General features: G+C 43.2%; 1 protein-coding gene across 7 annotated transcripts in view; it reads right to left on the bottom strand.

The window, feature by feature from the left end:
* garnl3 (GTPase activating Rap/RanGAP domain like 3) overlaps window positions 1–24,697 on the bottom strand; it is a 183,823-nt gene that overhangs the window by 131,867 nt on the left and 27,259 nt on the right. Inside the window, exon 1 of one of the 7 annotated variants that reach the window (XM_071351737.1) lies at window positions 1,856–2,273. The exons of 5 other annotated variants lie outside the window; for them this stretch is intronic. In XM_071351737.1, the coding sequence (XP_071207838.1) occupies window positions 1,856–1,869 (14 nt within the window). In that variant the 5' untranslated portion in view covers window positions 1,870–2,273. Of the gene's footprint in view, window positions 1–1,855; window positions 2,274–24,697 lie in introns of those variants that run through there. One more of the 7 variants, XM_071351735.1, reaches the window with a different exon arrangement.

Raw genomic sequence — 24,697 nt, 5'->3', positions numbered from 1 at the left:
GATTTCTATAATGTACATGTTTGATCACTTTAAAATATGCTGAAGTATTGGCATCCACCTGGTCCCCCACATATACAGAATACCACAGTATGAGTCATAATACCCATAAAACCTAGCAGTCAAGCAAGGAAATGGTTCCAATCGTTCTTCCACCATTCATTGTTCCCATAAGGGATTTTAGAAACACTTAAAATAAAGAATGTTTCGTGTAGGCTTACCCTGGCGTGACGTTTTGATAACTGTGTAAATCTCTCTAGTACAAGGTTTTATCAATATATTTGCCAGTATGAAGTGCTAATTAGCTGCTAATGTGGCTATCATAAAGAACTACAAATGCCATGATGATCTCAATGAGAACTTTGAACTGTCTTGGACGAGTTTTAAATTGACACAATACCTGTTAGCAAAGGTGACAGCTAGAGATGACCTGCAGCAGCTTGCAGGGATTTGTAGTCTTGCATGATTTCTACGGTTATGCTAATTAGCATTTTCAAATCTGAGAGTAAATGGAGCCGAATATATTGATAAAAGTGACCTTATCCTAGAGAGATTTAAATGACTTTTAAAACGCCATGCCAGGGTAAACCTACATGAAACACAGCCCTTATTTGAAGTGTTTCTAAGATCCCCTATGGGAAAAATGAATGGTGGAAAAACTATTGGAATCATCCCCCTGTTTGACTGCTAGGTTTTATGGGTATTATGACACCTCCACCGTGGGACTCTATATGCTGTCAAGGTAGGGGAAACCCTGATCATGTTGTTTTTTTCTGGAAGGATTGGGTCACTGCAGATGAAGCTGCATTCTTACACTGACTGAATGGTTTCCTACAGGAGCAGAGAGAGAGAGAGAGATGGAGAGAGCGGACGAGAGAGAGATTATACTCCTATTTTGCTGCAGTAATGCATGTTTTAGACTTGATAAATCTTGTGGTTGGTAATTAAAACATGATGCACTACCACGCATCATAACTGAGGTAGTCTGCAAGCCAGATAACAATTCATTTGGATAACATATTTCCATATCGGTATTGATGTTTTCCTGAGCGCGAGCACACTAATAGTATTATGCTGTCATGCTCTCAGGGCTTCGCTGCCTGGCGCATACAACTCCATTCTACCGTGAACTAAAAAAGCACTATGATGAATAATTGATGTTCTTTCCGTGTTTGTTCGTGGACATTGCCTACCAGTACCACCCCAGCAAACAACTAATTCAATACACCAATACACGTTTCGCCGAACTAATTCAGTGTTGCTTTCATAATATTGACAACGTTCAACTATATGCCCCGAAACAGTGTTATCGATTAGCGGCCACGGTAGCGGCAGGGCTGTGCACCGGAGCTCCCAAAAACAGGTAGCTTCTATCTAGTCGAACGCTTCAGACACTTCAGGCTGGTGGTGACTTGTAGATTCAAAGGTTCAAATAGCTTTGAATATCTCGTTTTGCAGAGGAAACAAACATCATTGCAACAGAGAGAATGGTTCACAAGCGGTCGCTCAGAAATGCAACATAAATAGCGAACATTTGGAGAGCCTACACATTCATAAAACATTTAACATTCAAATGTTTATGTAACGTACGTTACTATTTATAACACTATTATTACATGGTTTACTTTTACTATGAATGAATAGGTCCAAAGCCTAATGAGTTTGTTTATTTCTGCTGCTTGTTGAACATTTGGGCGAGAAGGAATTTTTTTCATTCCATACAAAAATGCTGCAGCGACAGTAGCCTAAACTACGATCGCCATATGACAACACCAGAGACCTGCATTCAACAGATACACAACAAACACACAAGTCTACTAATATGGTCATAGTAGTCGCAAACACTTAGCTGACGGACCGAAATGTGTTCATTTACCGTTGGTTGAAAGTCAACAGTTTGGTAGAAGCGGGGTCCACACTGTTCATGTCCCCATGCGATATCAGTCCAGCACTCAGAGAGCTTGTTTTCCTATTTGTTCCTCTTCACTACGGACGCATACTGCTGTCAAACTCCTTATTCACATATTAGACCTATTTCCCCCACTGGATTCAATTCGGCTATTCTCATCCCTTGAGCGCGCAGTGGATGCTGATGAGATAGGCTTGTCGTTGCAGCATGTGGCAGAATGTATCGTTTCTACCAAAACACCTCTCTGTCTCTCCTTTTCTCCCCCTCTGCCTCTCTCTCTCTGTTTTTCTCCTCTTCTTCGCTCTCTCTCTCTCTCGTTCACATTTGCAGCGAGCTCCACGAGGACAGAGCGCAACCTCCTCATGTGACAGTAGTTGCCTTGGAAGAGAGCATCGCACGCACGCACGCACGCGCACACGCACACACACTCTCTCGGGAAACCTAACTGTCAGTCTTAGATTATCTGAATGTCAGAGAAAATCACAGGGGGTTAGTTTTACAACATTTGATGAGTGTCAAGTGATAGAAATAAGCCTGGAATAAATTAAGAGTTTACTTCCAAAACGCTATATCCACCTTTTTTCCCCCACCTTTGTGTTTTTTCATCAGAAATGATTGCTTATGGGTACCTTCATGTGTGTGTAAATACTACTGTTCTCAGATTTGTTATTCATGGATTTTAGAAGTGTATGAAAATATATATTTTTTCCAAAACGCTATACACAATACATTATGAACACCTTCCAAATATTGATTTGCACCCCCTTTTGCCCTCAGAACAGCCCCAATTCGTCAGGGCATGGACTCTACAAGGTATCAAAAGCATTCCACAGGGAGGTTGGCCCATGTGGACTCCACTTCTTCCATTCCCACAGTTATGTCCAGTTGGCTGGAGGTCCTTTGAGTGTTGTACCATTATTGATACACACTGGAAACTGTTGAGCTTGAAAAACCCATCAGCATTGCAGTTCATGGCACACTCAAACTGGTGCTACTGGCACCTACTACAATACCCTGTTCAAAGGTACTTAAATATTTTGTCTTTCCCATTCACCCTCTCAATGGCACACATACACAATCTTTGTCTCAATTGTCTCATGGCTTAAATCCTTCTTCAACCTGACTCCTCCCCTTCATCTACACTGATTGAAGTAGATTTAACAGGTGACAACAATAAGGGATCATAGTTTTCACCTGGATTCACTAGGTCAGTCTATATCATGGAAATAGCAGGTGTTCTTAATGTTTTGTACACTCAGTGTATATCCATTGTTTAGCTGGAATGGAATGTTCAAATCCTGTATATTTGATTGACTGTGATATGTGGTTGTCTCACCTAGCTATCTTAAGATGAATACACGTACTGTAAGTCGCTCTGGATAAGATCATCTGCTAATTAACTAAAATGTAAATGTTTTACATAGCTTACAGATCTCATATTACTGTATTGAAATATTGTATTTTTGAAATATTGATGTCCTTTATTTATGAAAAATAGTTCTTTGTTACTGTCAGGTTTTGGCCAGGACTGTTCTGGGTTTTTTTGTCACTAGATGTCCCCATTGCACCTTTTTTGTACCTTTTGTTTTTCCCTTGCTCTAATTATTGTTTGCACCTGTATGTCGTTCCCTTGTTAGTATTTAATCCCTGTGTGTTCCTCAGTTCCCTGCTCAGTGTTTGTATGTTAGCACCCAGCCCCAGCCCAAGCCTTGTTGTGAACATATATTTTTCTCTTGTTGGATTTTCCAGAGGTTCTCTGGTTTTGTTCTTTTGTATTTTGTATTAGTCTTTTGAGGTTTGTTTTTCCCTTGCTGTTTTTACCACTTTGTGGATTTTCTTTGTATTTTGGAAGATATCTATTTTTTATTAAACCACCATCTCTAGTACTGCTGTGTCTGCCTCATCTTCTGGGTTCTGCCGATTTAGTGACTGTTTCTCGCACCGGGTCCTGACAGTTACATTTAACTGTGTAAAACCTAGCATTACTACTTAGTTCTCTGAGAGCAGTAACTAAGTAAAAATACTTTGAAGTACTACTTAAGTCGTTTTTGGGGGGTATCTGTACTTTACTATATATTTTTTTAGAACTTATACTTTTACTCCAATACATTCCTGAAGAAAATATGTACTTTTACTCCCATACCTTTTACCTGACACCCAAAAGTACTCATTACATTTAGAATGCTTAGCGGGACAGGAAAATTGTCAAATTAGTAGTTAATAGTAGTTAATAGTTTTAACATGATTTTTGAATGATTATTTAATCTCAATACCCTACATATACAATTATTTGTATGGTCCCTCAGTCGAGCAGGGAATTTTAAACACAGATTCAACCACAGATTGGGCTCCCTTGTGGCACCTTGGTCTAAGGCACTGCATCCAGGCTGTAACACAACCGGCCGTGATTGGGAGTCCCATATGGCGGGGCACAAATTGGCCCAGCGTCGTCCGGGTTTGGCCGGTTTAGGCCGTCATTGTAAATAAGAATTTGTTAAATAAAACAAAAATCAAAAACAAAGACAAGGGAGGTTTTCCAACGCCTTGCAAAGTAGGGGACCTATTGGTAGATGGGGGGCGGGGGGAAGCAGATATTGAATAGTATGGTGAAGTTATTACACTTTGGATGGTGTATCAATACACCCAGTCACTACAAAGATACAGGCCTCCTTCCTAACTCAGTTGACAGCGAGGGTGGAGGCCAATGGTGACTTCAAAACAGTTACAGAGTTTAATGGCTGTGACAGGAGAAAACTGAGGATGGATCAACAACATGGTAGTTACTCAACAATACTAACCTAATTGACAGAGTGAAAAGAATGAAGCCTGTACAGAATACAAATATTCTAAAACATGTATCCTGTTTGCAACAAGGCACTAAAGTAATACTGCAAAAAATGTGGCAAATCAATTAACTTTATGTCCTGAATACAAAGTGTTATGTTTGGGGCAAATCCATTACAACACATTACTGAGTACCACTCTCCATTTTTTCAAGCATAGTGGTGGCTGCATCATGTTATGGGTATGCTTGTAGTCGTTAAGGACTGGGGAGTTTTTCAGTTTAAAAAAGAAACAGAATGGAGCTAAGCACAGGCAAAATCATAGAAGAAAACTTGTTTCAGTCTGCTTTCCACCAGACACTGGGAGATTAATTCACTGTTCAGCAGGACAATAACCTAAAACCCAAGGCCAAATCTACACTGGAGTTACTTACCAAGAAGACAGTGAATTTTCCTGAGTTGCCAAGTTACAGTTTTGACTTGAATCTACTTAAAACATCTATGGCAAGACCTGAAAATGGTTGTGTAGCAACAATCAACAACCAATTTGACAGAGCTTGAAGAATTTTGAAAAGAATAACGGGCAAATGTTGCACAATCCAGATGTGGAAAGCTCTTAGAGAAGTACCTAGAAAGACTCACAGCTGTAATCGCTGCCAAAGGTGCTTCTACAAAGTATTGACTTTGGGGCGTGGATAATACTTATATAAATTAGATATTTCTGTATTTAATTTGTTTTCACTTTGTCATTATGGGGTATTTTGTGTAGATGGGTGAGAATTAATATATATAAGTTAACCCATTTTGAATTTCAACTGTAACACAAAAACATTGGGAATAAGTCAAGGGGTATGAAGGACTCATTGCTGGTTCAGATTTTTCATCTTTTTTTAGTATTACTTTTTTGGGATTATTAACATAAGCATTTCGCTGCATCTGCGATAACATCTGAAAAATATGGGTACGCAACCAAATGTGATTGGATTTGATTTACAACCATAACAATTTGTGGTGTGTGTGGTATGTGTGTTTGTGCGTTTGTGTGTGTCAGTCAGTGTTTGTCATTGTGTGCGTGTGTGTGTGTGTGTCTGTGTATGTGCGCACCCGCATTGACAGTTCATCTGACCAATGAGCATGTTAGTAACTGTGTAATAATGTGTGTGTGTGTTCAGACCGGGTTTGGTGATCTGTGTGTTGTAGTAGGTAACCATGGACACAGTGTGAGTGGTAACAGAGAGGACAGAAGGGGGTGAGGAGGTTAGAGAGGGGAGGGAGGGGTTAGAGAGGGGGAGGGAGGGGTTTAGAGGGGAGGGGAGGGAGGGGTTAGAGAGGGGGAGGGGAGGGGTTAGAGAGGGGAGGGGAGGGAGGGTTAGAGAGGGGGGGAGGGGTTAGAGAGGGGAGGGGATAGTTTACAACAGATGAACAATAGTGGTCATCCATCCTGGTCTTCTATCTCTCTCTATCTCTATATATCTCTAGCAGGGTGTGTAGGTTGTTGTTCCAGCCTCCAAACACCTGATATCAAACACCAAAAACATTGTCAATACAGGTACGACCTTCCATTGTATATATTATGAAATCTATTTATCCAAACGAGATGAATGGAGAGATAAGGCGACTCTTATAGTATAGAACTATGACCCGGTGTACACACCATAAATTGCATTTCTGAAATCGTTTTGAACAACAAATCTGTTGCATGTTTTTATTGGAAAAAATTATTTAACCTTTATTTAACCAGATAAGCTAGTTGAGAACAAGTTCTCATTTACAACTGTGACCTGGCCAAGATAAAGCAAAGCAGTGCGACACAAACAACAACACAGAGTTACACATGGAATAAACAAACGTACAGTCAATAACACAATAGAAAAAGTCTATATACAGTGTGTGCAAATGGCGTAAGGAGGTAAGGCAATACATAGGCCATAATAGCTAAGTGTTAACAATTTTGCAAATTAACACTGGAGTGATACATGTGCAGATGATGATGTGCAAGTAGAAATATTGATGTGCAAGTAGAAATATTGATGTGCAAGTAGAAATATTAGTGTGCAAAAGAGCAAAAAAGTAAATAAAAACAATATGGGGATGAGGTAGGTAGTTGGATGAGCTATATACAGATGGGATGTGTACAGATGCAGCGATCGGTAAGCTGCTCAGATAGCTGATGCTTAATGTTAGTGAGGGAGATATAAGTCTCCAAATTCAGTGATTTTTGCAATTCATTCCAGTCATTGGCAGCAGAGAACTGTAAGAAAAGGCAGCCAAAGAGGTGTTGGCTTTGGGGATGACCAGTGAGATATACCTGCTGGAGCGCATGCTACGGGTGTGCGTTGTTATGGTGACCAGTGAGCTGAGATAAGGCAGAGCTTTAACTAGCAAAGACTTATAGATGACCTGGAGCCGGTGGGTCTGGCGACGAATATGTAGCGAGGGCCAGCCGACGAGAGCATACAGGTTGCAGTGGTGGGTGGTATATGGGGCTTTGGTGACAAAACGGATGGCACTGTGATAGACTGCATCCAGTTTGCTGAGTAGAGTGTTGGAGGCTATTTTGTAAATGACATCTACCGAAGTCGAGGATCGGTAGGATAGAGAGTTTTACGAGGGTATGTTTGGATATGGGTATGTATGTTTGTTTGAAGGAGGCTTTTTTCGAAATAGGAAGCCGATTCTAGATTTCATTTTGGATTGGAGATGCTTAATATGAGTCTGGAAGGAGAGTTTACAGTCTAGCCAGACACCTAGGTATTTGTAGTTGTCCACATATTCTAAGTCAGAACCGTCCAGAGTAGTGATGCTAGTCGGGCAGGCGGGTGCGGGCAGCTATCAGTTGAAAAGCATGCATTTAGTACTAGCGTTTAAGAGCAGTTGCAGGCCACGGAAGGAGTGTTGTATGGCATTGAAGCTCGTTTGGAGGTTTGTTAATTAACACAGTGTCCAAAGACGGGCCAGAAGTATACAGAATGGTGTCGTCTGCGTAGAGGTGGATCAAGGAATCACCCGCAGCAAGAGCGACATCGTTGATATATACAGAGAAAAGAGTCGGCCCGAGAATTGAACCCTGTGGTACCCCCATAGAGACTGCCAGAGGTCTGGACAACAGGCCCTCCGATTTGACACACTCTATCGGAGAAGTAGTTGTTGAACCAGGCGAGGCAGTCATTTGAGAAACAAAGGCTGTTGAGTCTGCCGATAAGAAATATGGTGATTGACAGTCAAAAGCCTTGGCCAGGTCGATGAAGACTGCTGCACAGTATTGTCTTTTATCGATGGCGGTTATAATATTGTTTAGTACCTTGAGCGTGGCTGAGGTGCACCCGTGACCAGCTCGGGAACCGGACTGCACAGAGGAGAAGGTACGGTGGGATTCGAAATGGTCAGTGATCTGTTTGTTAACTTGGCTTTCGAAGACTTTAGAAAGGCAGGTCGGGATGGATATAGGTCTGTAACAGTTTGGGTCTAGAGTGTCACCACCTTTGAAGAAGGGGATGACCGCGGCAGCTTTCCAATCTTTAGGAATCTTGGACGATACGAAAGAGAGGTTGAACAGACTGGTAATGGCGGCGGAACTTTTTAGAAAGAGAGGGCCGAGATTGTCAAGCCCAGCTGATTTGTACGGGTCCAGGTTTTGCAGCTCTTTCTGAACATCTGCTATCTGGATTTGGGTGAAGCTGAAGCTGGGGAGGCTTGGGCAAGTAGCTGCGGGGGGTGCGGAGCTGTTGGCCAGGGTTGGGGTAGCCAGGAGGAAAGCATGGCCAGCCGTAGAGAAATGCTTATTGAAATTCTCGATTATTGTGGTTATGTTCAAATCGTTTTTTTTCTCTGTTCTTTTCCAGTCTTACTGATGGAGAGCAGAGCATCCCCAGTGTTCTGTCTGATTTGTGTCTGTGTCTAACTAGCCTGGCATTGAGTGATGTCTCTCAAGGTTGTTCCTCACTCTGTATTCCATATTCAAAACACACCCCTGGCCACTCAAACAGAAAAGCTGCTAATGACTTTCTTGTCCTCAAATACAGTGAGTAAGAAGTGTGTGTGTGTGTGTGTGTGTGTGTGTGTGTGTGTGTGTGTGTGTGTGTGTGTGTGTGTGTGTGTGTGTGTGTGTGTGTGTGTGTGTGTGTGTGTGTGTGTGTGCGTGCGTGCCCGAGCGCGCATTTGTACTCTTAAGTGTGTGTCTGTGCACAAGTGTGTGTGCGTGCGTGTCTGTGGAGGCTACTAGGTATGGTAGTGCCTTCGGCCTTTCTGATCTCCCACAATCAGTCATCCCTCCCACTCCCCTGGGCCTACATATACTCCCACTCAGGAGCGAGGTCAGTGCGAGGATGAGGTCATAGACTCATAAGAGCATCTCTCTCTCAGACTACCTCCTCTCTCTCTAACATCTCCTCTCTCTCTAACACATCCTCTCTCTCTAACACATCCTCTCTCTCTAACACCTCCTCTCTCTCTAACACCTCCTCTCTCTCTAACACATGTTCTCTCTCTAACACATCCTCTCTCTCTAACACCTCCTCTCTCTCTAACACCTCCTCTCTCTCTAACACATGCTCTCTCTCTAACACATCCTCTCTCTCTAACACCTCCTCTCTCTCTACCACCTCCTCTCTAACACCTCCTCTCTCTCTAACACCACCTCTCTAACACATCCTCTCTCTCTAACACCTCCTCTCTCTCTAACACCTCCTCTCTCTCTAACACCACCTCTCTCCCTAACACCACCTCTCTCTAACGCCACCTCTCTCTCTAACACCTCCTCTCTCTCTAACACCTCCTCTCTCTCTAACACCTCCTCTCTCTCTAACACCTCCTCTCTCTCTAACACCTCCTCTCTCTCTAACACCTCCTCTCTCTCTTTGATCTCCATGTCTTTGGCTTGATTAACTCTCTGTCTGTTTAACCTTTTCTGCTGGGGTGGGGGCTGAAAGGATGAGGGACGGAAAGGGAGACGGACTGCAGTCCTCCACTTACTGACACACCTCAGAAACTGGATGGCAAGCTGCAACAGCCCGATCACAGCCACTCCTTGAGTCCTCTCTCACACACACACTCACAAAGAAGTTACACACGCACACACACCACTAATTTATACAGCAGGTCAGAGAGAGAGAGAGAGAGAGAGAGAGAGAGAGAGAGAGAGAGAGAGAGAGAGAGAGAGAGAGAGAGAGAGAGAGAGAGAGAGAGAGAGAGAGAGTAGGCACCCTCTGTGGGGTCACGACAACCGGAAGCATCCGGTTTTCAGGATAAATGGAAAGAGAGCCTGTGCTGTGACTTCGGCTTTTTGACGTTAACAAGCCGACACTGGATTGGTTCAACAGTGCAGAAGGAACCTCCCCAAACCTTTTTTTTCTCGTCAGGACCAGAAAGATGCCTGCTATGTTAGGTTAGGAAGGAAGAGACAGCGGCGGGAGAAAGGAAGGGAAGGCGGGACAGAGAGTTGAAACAGAAGGAGCGAGTGGAAGACAAATGTAGAAAGAGATATAAACAGAAAGTTAGAGCGCAAAACAGACATGGGAGGAAGGAACAAAACATTAATGGAGTGAGGGAATGAGAGAGAGATGAAGGGAACAAGAGAGAGATGAAGGGAATGACAGAAAGATGAAGGGAATGAGGGAAAGATGAAGGGAATGAGAGAGAGAGAGATGAAGGGAATGAGAGAGAGAGATGAAGGGAATGAGAGAAAGATGAAGGGAATGAGAGAAAGATGAAGGGAATGAGAGAAAGATGAAGGGAATGAGAGAAAGATGAAGGGAATGAGAGAAAGATGAAGGGAATGAGAGAAAGATGAAGGGAATGAGAGAGAGAGATGAAGGGAATGAGAGAGAGAGATGAAGGGAATGAGAGAGAGAGATGAAGGGAATGAGGGAAAGATGAAGGGAATGAGAGAAAGATGAAGGGAATGAGAGAGAGAGATGAAGGGAATGAGGGAAAGATGAAGGGAATGAGAGAAATATGAAGGGAATGAGAGAAAGATGAAGGGAATGAGAGAAAGATGAAGGGAATGAGGGAAAGATGAAGGGGATGAGAGAAAGATGAAGGGAATGAGGGAAAGATGAAGGGAATGAGAGAGAGATGAAGGGAATGAGGGAAAGATGAAGGGAATGAGGGAAAGATGAAGGGAATGAGAGAAAGATGAAGGGAATGAGAGAAAGATGAAGGGAATGAGGGAAAGATGAAGGAAATGAGAGAAAGATGAAGGGAATGAGGGAAAGATGAAGGGAATGAGAGAGAGATGAAGGGAATGAGAGAAAGATGAAGGGAATGAGAGAAAGATGAAGGGAATGAGGGAAAGATGAAGGGAACGAGAGAGAGATGAAGGGAATGAGGGAAAGATGAAGGGAACGAGAGAGAGATGAGGGGAATGAGAGAAAGATGAAGGGAATGAGAGAGAGATGAAGGGAATGAGAGAAAGATGAAGGGAATGAGAGAGAGATGAAGGGAATGAGAGAAAGATGAAGGGAATGAGAGAGAGATGAAGGGAATGAGAGAAAGATGAAGGGAATGAGAGAGAGATGAAGGGAATGAGAGAGAGATGAAGGGAATGAGAGAAAGATGAAGGGAATGAGAGAGAGATGAAGGGAATGAGAGAGAGATGAAGGGAATGAGAGAGAGATGAAGGGAATGAGAGAGAGATGAAGGGAATGAGAGAGAGATGAAGGGAATGAGAGAGAGATGAAGGGAATGAGAGAGAGATGAAGGGAATGAGAGAGAGATGAAGGGAATGAGAGAGAGATGAAGCTTGTTATTTTTGTGAGAGTGAATATCATTCCAGTTAATGTGGTCTATTGTATACGTTATTCAAACTTAAAGAGCCTGATAAGGTTTCTATGTTAAAGGGATAGTTCAGACAAATTACAAAATGACACATTGGTTTTACCTACCCTGTAAGCAGTCTATGGACAAGGTATGACAACAATCCATGCTTTTGGTGTAGCTACCCTGGCACTGTTTCCAAATGCTCATATTTTAGCATTTGTGGCACAAATCTCATTCAAGTCATGGGACCGATATTAGCATACTTGGCGCATCAGCCAATGCGTGGCTACTAAATGTGAAAATCTTGTGTAAAGAATATGTTTGGAAACATTATTTCAAGTTATTGAACCAACCTAATTTCTTTATTTACAGGGAATTTATTTAATTTCTTGTAAGCTAATGTAGAAAACATTGGTTAGGGCCTCCCGAGTGGCGATGCATCAGCATTTGTGTGTTTGATGACAGGCTCAAAATGGCCAGAAACAAAGAACTGTCTTCTAAAACTCGTCAGTTAATGAAGCTGCCAGTTGAGGACTTGTGAGGTGTCTGTTTCTCAAACTAGACACTGTAATGTACTTGTCCTCTTGCTCAGTTGTGCACCGGGGCCTCCCACTCCTCTTTCTATTCTGGTTAGCGCCAGTTTGCGCTGTTCTGTGAAGGGAGTAGTACTCAGCGTTGTACGAGATCTTCATTTTCTTGGCAATTTCTCGCATGGAATAAACTTCATTTCTCAGAACAAGAATAGACTGACGAGTTTCAGAAGAAAGTTCTTTGTTTCTGGACATTTTGAGCCTGTCATCAAACCCACAAATGCTGATGCTCCAGATACTCAACTAGTCTAAAGAAGGCCAGTTTTATTGTTTCTTTAATCAGGACAACAGTTTTCAGCTGCGCTAACATAATTACAAAAAGGGTTTTCTAATGATCAATTAGCCTTTTAAAATGATCAACTTGGATTAGCTAACACAACGTGCCATTGGAACACAGGCGCTATGGTTGCTGATAAATGAGCCTCTGTATGCCTATTTAGATTTTTCATAAAAAAATCTGCCGTTTCCAGCTACCATAGTCATTTACAACATTAACAATGTCTACACTGTATTTCTGATCAATTAGATGTAATTTAATGGACAAAAAAATTGTTTTTCTTTCAAAAACAAGGATATCTCTAAATGGCCCCAAACTTTTGAACGGTAGTGTATACAGTGCATTCGGAAAGTATTTAGACCCCGTGACTTTTTCCACATTTTGTTACGTGACAGCCTTACTCTAAAATTGAGTCACTCCAAAAAATTCCACATCAATTTACACACAATACCCCATAATAACAAGGCAAAAACAGGTACTTTTTTTGTTGCAAATGTATAAAAATAAAATAACAGCAATACCTTGTTTACATAAGTATTCAGACCCTTTGCTATAAGACTCGGGATTGAGCTCAGGTGCATCCTGTTTCCATTGATCATCCTTGAGATGTTTCTACAACTTAATTGGACTCCACCTGTGGTAAATTCAATTGATTGGACATGATTTGGAGAGGCACACACCTGTATATATATAAAAACAAGCCATGAGGCCGAAGGAATTGTCCGTAGAACTCCAAAACAGGATTGGGTCGAGGCACAGATCTGGGGAAGAGTACTAAAAAAGTTCTGCAGGATTGAAGGTCCCCAAGAACACGGTGGCCTCCATCGTTCTTAAATGGAAGAAGTTTGGAACCACCCAGACTCTTCCTACAACTGGCCACCCGGCCAAACTGAGCAATCGGGGGAGAAGGGCCTTGGTCAGGGAGGTGACCAAGAACCCGAGGGTCAATCTGACAGAGCTCCAGAGTTCCTCTGTGGAGATGGGAGAACCTTCCAGAAGGACAACCATCTCTGCAGCACTCCACCAATCAGGCCTTTATGGTAGAGTGGCCAGATGGAATCCACTTCTCAGTAAAAGACACATGACAGCCTGCTTGGAGTTTGCCAAAAGGCACCTAAAGACTCTCAGACCATGCCAAACAAGATTCTCTGGTCTGATGAAACCAAGATTGAACTCTTTGGCCAGAACGCGAAGTGTTACGTCTGGAGTAAACCTGGCACCATCCCTACGGTGAAACATGGTGGTGGCAGCATCATGCTGTGGGGATGTGTTTCAGCAACAGGGGCTGGTAGACTAGTCAGAATCAAGGGAAAGATGAACGGAGCAAAGTAGAGAGAGATCCTTGATGAAAACCTGCTCCAGAGCGCTCAGGACCTCAGACTGAGGCCAAGTTTACCTTCCAACAGGACAACAACCCTAAGCACACAGCCAAGACAACACAGGAGTGGCTTCGGGACAAGTCTCTGAATGTCCTTGAGTGGCCCAGCCAGATCCCGGACTTGAACCCGATCTAACATCTCTGGAGAGATCTGAAAATAGCTGTGCAGCAACGCTCCCCATCCAACCTGACAGAGCTTGAGAGGATCTGCAGAAAAGAATGGGAGAAACTCCCCAAATACAGGTGTGCCAAGCTTGTAGCCTCATACGCAAGAAGACTTGAGGCTGTAATCGCTGCCAAAGGTGCTTCAAGAAAGTGCTGAATAAAGGGTCTGAATTCTTATGTAAATGTGATATTCCGGGTTTTTTATTTATACATTTGCAAAAATAATCTAAAACCTGTTTTTGCTTTGTCATTATGAGGTATTGTGTGTAGATTGATGAGGGAAAAAAACAATTTAATACATTTTAAAATAAGGCTCTAACGTAACAAAATGTGGAAAAAGTCAAGGAGTCTGAATACTTTCCGAATGTACTGTAGCCATTGATTCTTGAAGAATATAACTTTCCACTGGTTGAATCAACGTTGTTTCCAAAATGAGGTGATAACATTGAATCAACGTGGAAAACTGATTGGATTTTTTTTTAAAGAAATCATCGTAAGGGAAATTCGTGTTTTAACCTTAATCCAATGACATGGTGAAATGTTTTGTTGATTTCACGTTCTATCATTTATTGAGTCAGATGGCCCATTCATCACAAAACCCACTGATTGCCAATTACTTTAATGATTTTTTCATTGGCAAGATTAGCACATTTAGGCATGACATTCCAGCAACAAAACGCTGACACTATACATCCAAGTATAACTGATGAAATTATGAAAGACAAGCACTCCTTAAAGTGTGTGTGGAAGAGATGAAACAATTATTGTTGCCTATCAACAATGCCAAGCCACAACTTGGATGGAAATTACTGAGGATAATACCGGACGGTATTGCCAGTCCTATTTGCCATATCTTCAATCTAAGCCTACTAGAGAGTGTGTGCCCTCAGGCCTGGAGCAACGCATCATTTATTCCACTACCCAAGAATAGTAAAGCCCCCTTTACTGGCTCAAGTAGCCAACCAATCAGCATGTTACCAACCCTTAGTAAACGTTTGGAAAAAATAGTGTTTGACCAGATATAATGCTATTTTAAAGTAAACAAATTGACAACAGACTTTCAGCACGCTTATAGGGAGGGACATTCAACAAACACAGCACTTACACAAATTACTGATGATTGGCTGAGAGAAATTGATGATAAAAAGATTGTGGGACTGTTCTGGTAGACTTCAGTGCGGATTTTGACATTATCGATTATAGTCTGCTGCTGGAACAACGTATGTGTCATGGCTTTACACCCCCTGCTATATTGTGGATAAAGAGTTACCTGTCTAACAGAACAAAGAGGGTGTTCTTTAATGGAAGCCTCTCCAACACAATCCATGTTGAATCAGGAATTCCCCAGGGCAGTTGTCTAGGCCCTTTACTTTTTACAATCTTTATTAATGACATGCCACTGGCTTTGAGTAAAGCCATGCGGATGACTCAACACTATACATGTCAGCTACTACAGTGAGTGAAATCACTGCAACACTTAACATAGAGCTGCAGTTAGTTTCAGAATGGGTGGCAAGGAATAAGTTAGTTCTTAATATTTCACAAACAAAAAGCATTGTATTTGGGACAAATCATTCACTAAACCCTAAACCTAAACCAAATCTTGTAATAAATAATGTGGAAATTGAGCAAGTTGAGGTGACTAAACTACCTGGAGTAACCCTGGATTGTAAACTGTCATGGTCAAAACATGTTGATACAACAGTAGCTAAGCTGGGGAGAAGTGAGTCCATAATAAAGGCGCTGCTCTGCCTTCTTAACAAAACTATCAACAAGGCAGGTCCTACAGGCCCTAGTTTCTACCTTCTTCACAGCACTGTCAACAAGGCAGGTCCTACAGGCCGTAGTTTTGTAGCACCTCGACTACTGTTCAGTCGTGTGATCAGGTGCCACAAAGAAGGATTTAGGAAAATTACATATGTCTCATGTGGAAGGACCACCAGAGGGCAGGCTGGGCTCACGGATAGTAGCCCAACAAGGCATGTGAGACAAGGTAACCAGAGGCAATTAAGCACAGCTGACAGTACTAATGAGATATTCTCTTTCCCCTATAAGAGAGAGTATGGAACCAGCAGATAAGAGAGGGGGAAACTATCTCTGGAGGCCAACAAGAGAGGGAAGCTATCCACGAAGAACCATTAAGACGGTGACAATCCCGTGACTTTTGTTGTAGTTTAAAGATAATCGTATTGTGTTCCTGTTTCATCTGGAGAAGAAGATGTATGTTTTTCCTTGGGAGATTTTCATTGATTATGTTGAAGTGTTTGTATTGACAGAAATCCCTCAATAGAGAACTGTGTTCAATCAAGAAAACCTACTCCTGACTCGTTTATTCCACCTTTCCGCTTTAGAGTGACGCCAAATTACTTGGTCCGCTCACACTCAGAACAGGGCAGCACGGCTGGCCCGTAAATGTACACACAGAGCTAATATTAATAATATGCATATAAATGTCTCATGGCTCAAAGTGGAAGAGAGATTGACTTCATCACTACTTGTTTGTGTAAGAAGTGTTGACATGTTGAATGCACTAAGCTGTCTGTTTAAACTATTAGCACACAGTTCAGACACCCATGCATACCCCACAAGACATGTCACCAGAGGTCTCTTCACAATCCCCAAATCCAGAACAGACTATGGGAGGCGCACAGTAGTACATAGAGCCATGACTACATGGAACTCTATTCCACATCAGGCAACTGATGCAAGCAGCGGGGATTGTGAAGAGACACACACACAGGCACAGACACACATACACATGATAACTCATGCACTTTACACACAATTACACATGGATGTTCTATTGTAAATATGTGGTAGTGGAGTAGTGGCCTGAGGGCACACACTTAATGTGTTGTGAAAGTGTTATGAAATGTAATGTCATGTATTATTTTAAATTGTATATAACTGCCTTAATGTTGCTGGACCCCAGGAAGAGTAGCTGCTGCCTTAACAGCAGCTAATGAGGATCCTTAATAAATACAAAAACAAATACATTCATGTTAGTTGACAACTCATCCAAATGTAAATCAAAACTAGACATTGAACTGACGTCTGTGACCAGTGGGTTATTAATTTATCTTAAGCTTAGTTCAACTGTCGTACCCCATAAAAAACACAATTGTAAAAAAACAAAAACACGGTGTAGTTTAAAAACATGGTTAAAACTATAATTTTGGAGCCTCCCGAGTGGCACAGCAGTCTAGAGGCTTCACTACAGACCCGAGTTTGATCCCGGGCTGTATCACAACCGGCCGTGATCGGGAGTACCATAGGGCAGCTCACAATTGGCCCAGTGTCATCCGGGTTAGGGGAGGGTTTAGACTGGGGGGGCTTTACTTGGCTCATCACGTTCTAGCGACTCCTTGTGGCGGGCCGGGCGCCTACAGGCCGACAGTGTTTCCTCCGACACATTGGTGTGGCTGGCTTCCGGGTTTAGCGGGTGTTAAGAAGCGCGGTTTGGCGGTCATGTTTCGCTGGACGCATGACTCGACCTTCACCTCCCGAGCCCATTGGGGAGTTCCAGCGATGAGACAAGATCGAAATTGGGAAGAAAACAGGGCTGACATTTTTTTAATAATAATAAAAAATATATATAATTTTGATCTGTCCTTGTATCCATAGCTTTGTCTATGAATTTGAGAGTGGTTCAATTTCTCCAGGCCAATCCCTCAGCTGTTCACCTAAACAAAGGTGGGGTGGCCGCTTTGTTGTTGTTTGAATTGCAAATTACCCCTTTAAAGACCAGCATGACAAAGGGACCCTGAACAAATGAACAAATGACACCTTGACGATCACGTCAGGATGGAGTTACACACAAACAAACGGAGACATTTGAACAGCCCCACCCTATTTACTGCCCTTAGGGATACGGTTACAGTAGGAAACATACACACACGCATGTACAGACATAGACACATACAGACACACGTGTACACACGTGTACACACACACACACACATACACACAAATTTGTCCAAATACACACACAAACACACAGTGTCTCTCTCTCTCTCTCACACTCAGATACACAGGGTCATATTCCCTCCCATCCTTTTTTATTGAGCCTAATGCTGTTTTTAACAGTCCGTCAACCCTGCCTCTACAAGGAAGGGAAGGGAAACGAAGACTTCCCCCATAGCGATGAACCTGTTAGCTAGCGTGTGTTTATCGTAGAGGTATCCAATAGTGTGTACCTCAGCCACTTAAAGCTCCATATAATGTCAATAAATCAAATCAAATCAAATTTTATTTTATTTGTCACATACACATGGTTAGCAGATGTTAATGCGAGTGTAGCGAAATGCTTGTGCTTCTAGTTCCGACAATGCAGTAATAACCAACGAGTAATCTAACCTAACAATTCCACAACTACTACCTTATACACACAAGTGTAAAGGGATAAAGAATATGTACATAAAGATATATGAATGAGTGATGGTACAGAACGGCATAGGCAAGATGCAGTAGATGGTATCGAGTATAGTATATACATATGAGATGAGTAATGTAGGGTATGTAAACATAAAAGTGCATAGTTTAAAGTGGCTAGTGATACATGTATTACATAAAGATGGCAAGATGCAGTAGATGATATAGAGTACAGTATATACATATACATATGAGATGAGTAATGTAGGGTATGTAAACATTATATTAAGTGGCATTGTTTAAAGTGGCTAGTGATACATTTTTGATCAATTTCCATTATTAAAGTGAGCTGGAGTTGAGTCAGTATGTTGGCAGCAGCCACTCAATGTTAGTGGTGGCTGTTTAACAGTCTGATGGCCTTGAGATAGAAAATGTTTTTCAGTCTCTCGGTCCCTGCTTTGATGCACCTGTACTGACCTCGCCTTCTGGATGATAGCAGGGTGAACAGGCAGTGGCTCGGGTGGTTGTTGTCCTTGATGATCTTTATGGCCTTCCTGTGACATCGGGTGGTGTAGGTGTCCTGGAGGGCAGGTAGTTTGCCCCCAGTGATGCGTTGTGCAGACCTCACTACCCTCTGGAGAGCCTTACGGTTGTGGGCGGAGCAGTTGCCGTACCAGGCGGTGATACAGCCGACAGGATGCTCCCGATTGTGCATCTGTAGAAGTTTGTGAGTGCTTTTGGTGACAAGCCGAATTTCTTCAGCCTCCTGAGGTTGAAGAGGCGCTGCTGCGCCTTCTTCACAACGCTGTCTGTGTGGGTTGACCAATTCAGTTTGTCTGTGATGTGTACGCCGAGGAACTTAAAACTCACTACCCTCAACACTACTGCCCCGTCGATGTGGATAGGGGGGTGCTCCCTCTGATGTTTCCTGAAGTCCACAATCATCTCCTTTGTTTTGTTGACGTTGAGTGTGAGGTTATTTTCCTGACACCACACTCCGAGGGCCCTCACCTCCTCCCTGTAGGCCGTCTCGTCATTGTTGGTAATCAAGCCTACCACTGTAGTGTCGTCCGCAAACTTGATGATTGAGTTGGAGGCGTGCATGGCCACGCAGTCGTGGGTGAACAGGGAGTACAGGAGAGGGCTCAGAACGCACCCTTGTGGGGCCCCAGTGTTGAGGATCAGCGGGGTGGAGATGTTGTTACCTACCCTCACCACCTAGGGGCGGCCCGTCAGGAAGTCCAGTACCCAGTTGCACAGGGCGGGGTCGAGACCCAGGGTCTCGAGCTTGATGACGAGTTTGGAGGGTACTATGGTGTTAAATGCTGAGCTGTAGTCGATGAACAGCATTCTCACATAGGTATTCCTCTTGTCCAGATGGGTTAGGGCAGTGTGCAGTGTGGTTGCGATTAAGTCGTCTGTGGACCTATTGGGGCAGTAAGCAAATTGGAGTGGGTCTAGGGTGTCAGGTAGGGTGGAGGTGATATGGTCCTTGACTAGTCTTTCAAAGCACTTCATGATGACGGAAGTGAGTGCTACGGGGCGGTAGTCGTTTAGCTCAGTTACCTTAGCTTTCTTGGGAACAGGAACAATGGCGGCCCTCTTGAAGCATGTGGGAACAGCAGACTGGGATAAGGATTGATTGAATATGTCCGTAAACACACCCGCCAGCTGGTCTGCGCATGCTCTGAGGACGCGGCTCGGGATGCCGTCTGGGCCTGCAGCCTTGCGAGGGTTAATACGTTTAAATGTTTTACTCACGTCGGCTGCAGTGAAGGAGAGTCCGCAGGTTTGGTAGCGGGCCGTGTCAGTGGCACTGTATTGTCCTCAAAGCGAGCAAAGAAGTCATTTAGTCTGTCTGGGAGCAAGACATCCTGGTCCGCGACGAGGCTGGTTTTCTTTTTGTAATCCGTGATTGACTGTAGACCCTGCCACATACCTCTTGTGTCTGAGCCGTTGAATTGCAACTCTACTTTGTCTCTATACTGACGCTTAGCTTGTTTGATTGCCTTGCGGATGTAATAGCTACACTGTTTGTATTCGGTCATGTTTCCAGTCACCTTGCCCTGGTTAAAAGCAGTGCTTCGCGCTTTCAGTTACACGCGAATGCTGCCATCAATCCACGGTTTCTGGTTTGGGAATGTTTTAATAGTTGTTGTGGGTACGACATCGCCGATGCATTTTCTAATGAACTCGCTCACCGAATCAGCGTATTCGTCAATGTTGTTGTTGGACGCAATGCGGAACATATCCCAATCCACGTGATCGAAGCAGTCTTGAAGCGTGGAATCAGATTGGTCGGACCAGCATTGAACAGACCTGAGCGCGGGAGCTTCTTGTTTTAGTTTCTGTCTGTAGGCTGGAAGCAACAAAATGGAGTCGTGGTCAGCTTTTCCGAAAGGAGGGCGGGGGAGGGCCTTATATGCATCGCGGAAGTTAGAATAACAATGATGTCACGCCCTGACCTTAGTTCCGTGTTTATGTCTCTATTTTGGTTTGGTCAGGGCGTGAGTTGGGGTGAGCATTCTATGTTTTGTTCTATGTTTTGTATTTCTATGTGTTTGGCCTGGTATGGTTCCCAATCAAAGGCAGCTGTCAATCGTTGTCTCTGATTGAGAACCATACTTAGGTAGCCTGTTTCCCACCTGTGTTTGTGGATAGTTGTTTTCTGTTTAGTGTATGTCACCTTGCAGAACTGTTCGTTTGTTGTTTTGTTGTTTTTGTTCAAGTGTTAGTATTTATTAAAAGTTAATATGGACACTTACCACGCTGCACCTTGGTCCTCTTCTCCTTCACCCGACGACAATCGTTACAAATGATCCAGGGTTTTACCAGCCCTGGTTGCGCAATCGATATGCTGATAGAATTTAGGGAGTCTTGTTTTCAGATTAGTCTTGTTAAAATCCCCAGCTACAATGAATGCAACCTCAGGATATGTGGTTTCCAGTTTACATAGAGTCAAATAAAGTTCGTTCAGGGCCATCGATGTGTCTGCTTGGGGGGGAATATATATGGCTGTGATTATAATCGAAGAGAATTCCCTTGGTAGATAATGCGGTCGACATTTGATTGTGAGGAATTCTAAGTCAGGTGAGCAGAAGGACTTGAGTTCCTGTATGTTGTTATGATCACACCACGTCTCGTTAATCATAAGGCCCCCCCCCCCCGCCCCTCTTCTTACCAGAAAGATGCTTGTTTCTGTCGGAGCGATGCGTGAAGAAACCAGCTGGCTGCACCGACTCCGATAGCGTCTCTCGAGTGAGCCATGTTTCCGTGAAGCAAAGAACGTTACAGTCGCTGATGTCTCTCTGGAAGGCAACCCTTGCTCGGATTTCATCAACCTTGTTGTCAAGAGACTGGACATTGGCGAGTAGTATGCTAGGGAGTGGTGCGCGATGTGCCCGTCTCCGGAGCCTGACCAGAAGACCGCTTCGTTTGCCCCTTTTACGGCGACGTTGTTTAAGTTCGCCGGCTGGGATCAGATCCATTGTCCTGGGTGGAAGGCAAAACACAGGATCCGCTTCGGGAGAGTCATATTCCTGGTCGTAATGATGGTGAGCTGACGTTGCTCTTATATTCAGTAGTTCCTCCCGACTGTATGTAATAAAACCTAAGATTACCTGGGGTACCAATGTAAGAAATAACACGTAAAAAAACAAAATACTGCAAAGTTTCCTAGGAACGCGAAGCGAGGTGGCCATCTCTGTTGGCGCCGGAAATGTATAGGAGTTAAGAGAGGGGAGGTCATGTGACACCTCTGGAGGCCATAACAACCCTATACTATACAATGCTATACAATATAATACAATAATATACAATACAATACTACACTATATTTAAGCAATAAGGCACAAGGGGGTGTGGTATGTGGCCAATATACCACGGCTAAGGGCTGATCTTACGCACGACACATCGCGGAGTGCCTGGATACAGCCCTTAGCCGTGGTATATTGGCCATATACTACAAACCCCCATGGTGCCTTTTTGCTATTATAAACTGGTTATCAATATAATTAAAGCAGTAAAAATAAATGTTTTGTCATACCCGTCGTATACGGTCTGATATGCCACGGCTGTCAGCCAATCAGCATTTAGTGCTCAAACCACCCAGTTTATAATATACTATTCAGCCTAGTTGAGGCCATGTTGTGGGTGGTCATAGCACACAAACACACACAAACACACACAGTTATGTTGAGAGTGTGCGTGTGTCTGTGTGATTATGTGTGTGTTACCAGTGTTTATGTGACATTAATTTGCTCCAGGTAATGAATATAATCCAGTGATGCCAACCACAGTACACACAATCTTCCCAGAGCAGTACACACACACACACACACACACACACACACACACACACACACACACACACACACACACACACACACACACACACACACACACACACACACACACACACACACACACACACCAGTACACACCAAAGGAGGCTGGTGGGAAGAGCTACAGGAGGACCGGATCATTGTAATGGCTGGAATGGAATAAATGGTTTCCATATGTTTGAAGTGTTTGACTCTGTTCCATTGATTCCATTCCAGCCATTACAATGATCCCGTCCTCCTGTAGCTCCTCCCACCAGCCTCCTCTGGTAAACACACACACATCACACGTGACATGAATTACTATATTCAAGATACAACCCTCCTCTGTTTCACTTTGAGTGAGTAACCCGCTCTCATAGTGTATATGTGTGATCTAGTTTGTTAGTGTGTGTTCTAGTGTGTGTGTGTGTGTTCTAGTGTGTGTGTGTGTTCTAGTGTGTATGTGTGTTCAAGTGTGTTTGTTTGTGTGTTCTAGTGTGTGTGTGTGTGTGTGTGTTCTAGTGTGTGTGTGTGTTCTAGTGTGTGTGCGTGTTCTAGTGTGTGTGTGTGCGTGTTCTAGTGTGTGTGTGTGTGTGTTCTAGTGTGTGTGCGTGTTCTAGTGTGTGTGTGTGTGCGTGTTCTAGTGTGTGTGTGCGTGTTCTAGTGTGTGTGTGTGTGTGTGTTCTAGTGTGTATGTGTGTTCAAGTGTGTTTGTTTGCGTGTGGCTCAGTTGGTAGAGCATGGCGATTGCAACGCCAGGGTTGTGGGTTCATTCCCCACGGGGGGACCAGGATGAATATGTATGAACTTTCCAATTTGTAAGTCGCTCTGGATAAGAGCGTCTGCTAAATGACTTAAATGTAAATGTAAATGTGTGTTCTAGTGTGTGTGTGTGTGTGTGTGTGTGTGTGTGTGTGTTCTGTGTGTGTGTGTGTGTGTGTGTGTGTGTGTGTGTGTGTGTTCTAGTGTATGTGCGTATGTGTGTGTGTGTTCTAGTGCGTGTGTGTGTGTCCTGATGTCTTCCTTTAGATTTAAGTCCATTGATCTGTCACTCTGTGCTAAGAGAAAGACAGTGTGTTAAAGTGCTTTACTGCCCTCAGACACAACTTACAGTACCCTCACTCTCCAAGGTGTGGATAGACACACACATGCACACACCTACACAAACACACACACACCAGTGGCAGCTCCTCCTCAGAGGAAGGGGAAGACCATCCTACTCAGTGAATTCCATTTTTTGAACGAAACAGTTATTTATCAATTGTAGATAAAACTATACTAAACATATTCACATATCACCAAATACCTGATTAAAACACACTGTTTTGTAATGAAGGTCTACAGTAGCCTCAACAGCACACTCTAGAGTAGCACCACCAGAGGACAGCTCAGCTCCCCTGCCTACACTGAATTCTAATCAAATCAAATCAAATTGTATTGGTCACATACACATGGTTAGCAGATGTTAATGCGAGTGTAGCGAAATGTTTGTGCTTCTAGTTCCGACCATGCAGTAATATCTAACAAGTAATCTAACCTAACAATTTCACAACAACTACCTTATACACACAAGTGTAAAGGAATGAATAAGAATATGTACATAAAAATATATGAATGAGTGATGGCCGAACAGCATAGGCAAGATGCAGTAGATGGTATAGAGTACAGTATATACATATGAGATGAGTAATGTAGGGTATGTAAACATTATATTAAGTGGCATTGTTTAAAGTGGCTAGTGATACATTTTTGATCAATTTCCATTATTAAAGTGAGCTGGAGTTGAGTCAGTATGTTGGCAGCAGCCACTCAATGTTAGTGATGGCTGTTTAACAGTCTGATGGCCTTGTGATGTAAGCTGTTTTTCAGTCTCTCGGTCCCAGCTTTGATGCACCTGTACTGACCTCGCCTTCTGGATGATAGCGGGGTGAACAGGCAGTGGCTTGGGAATTCAATACAAAACCTAGGAGGCTCATCCTCCTCACCCCCTTCCATAAACCTACATGGTAATTATGACAACTTCCGAAGGACATCCTCCAACCAATTAAAGCTTTTGCAGTATTTAAGTTCTCTAGGGTAGGGGGAAGCATTGGGAATTTTGGATGAAAAGCGTGCCCAAATTAAACTGCCTGCTACTCAGCCATAAAAG

This window comes from Salvelinus alpinus, chromosome 18, assembly GCF_045679555.1.
Source record: "Salvelinus alpinus chromosome 18, SLU_Salpinus.1, whole genome shotgun sequence".
Lineage (NCBI taxonomy): Eukaryota > Metazoa > Chordata > Actinopteri > Salmoniformes > Salmonidae > Salvelinus > Salvelinus alpinus.
Note: the sequence above shows the minus strand (reverse complement) of the source record. Positions and strands in the feature narration are given on the sequence as shown.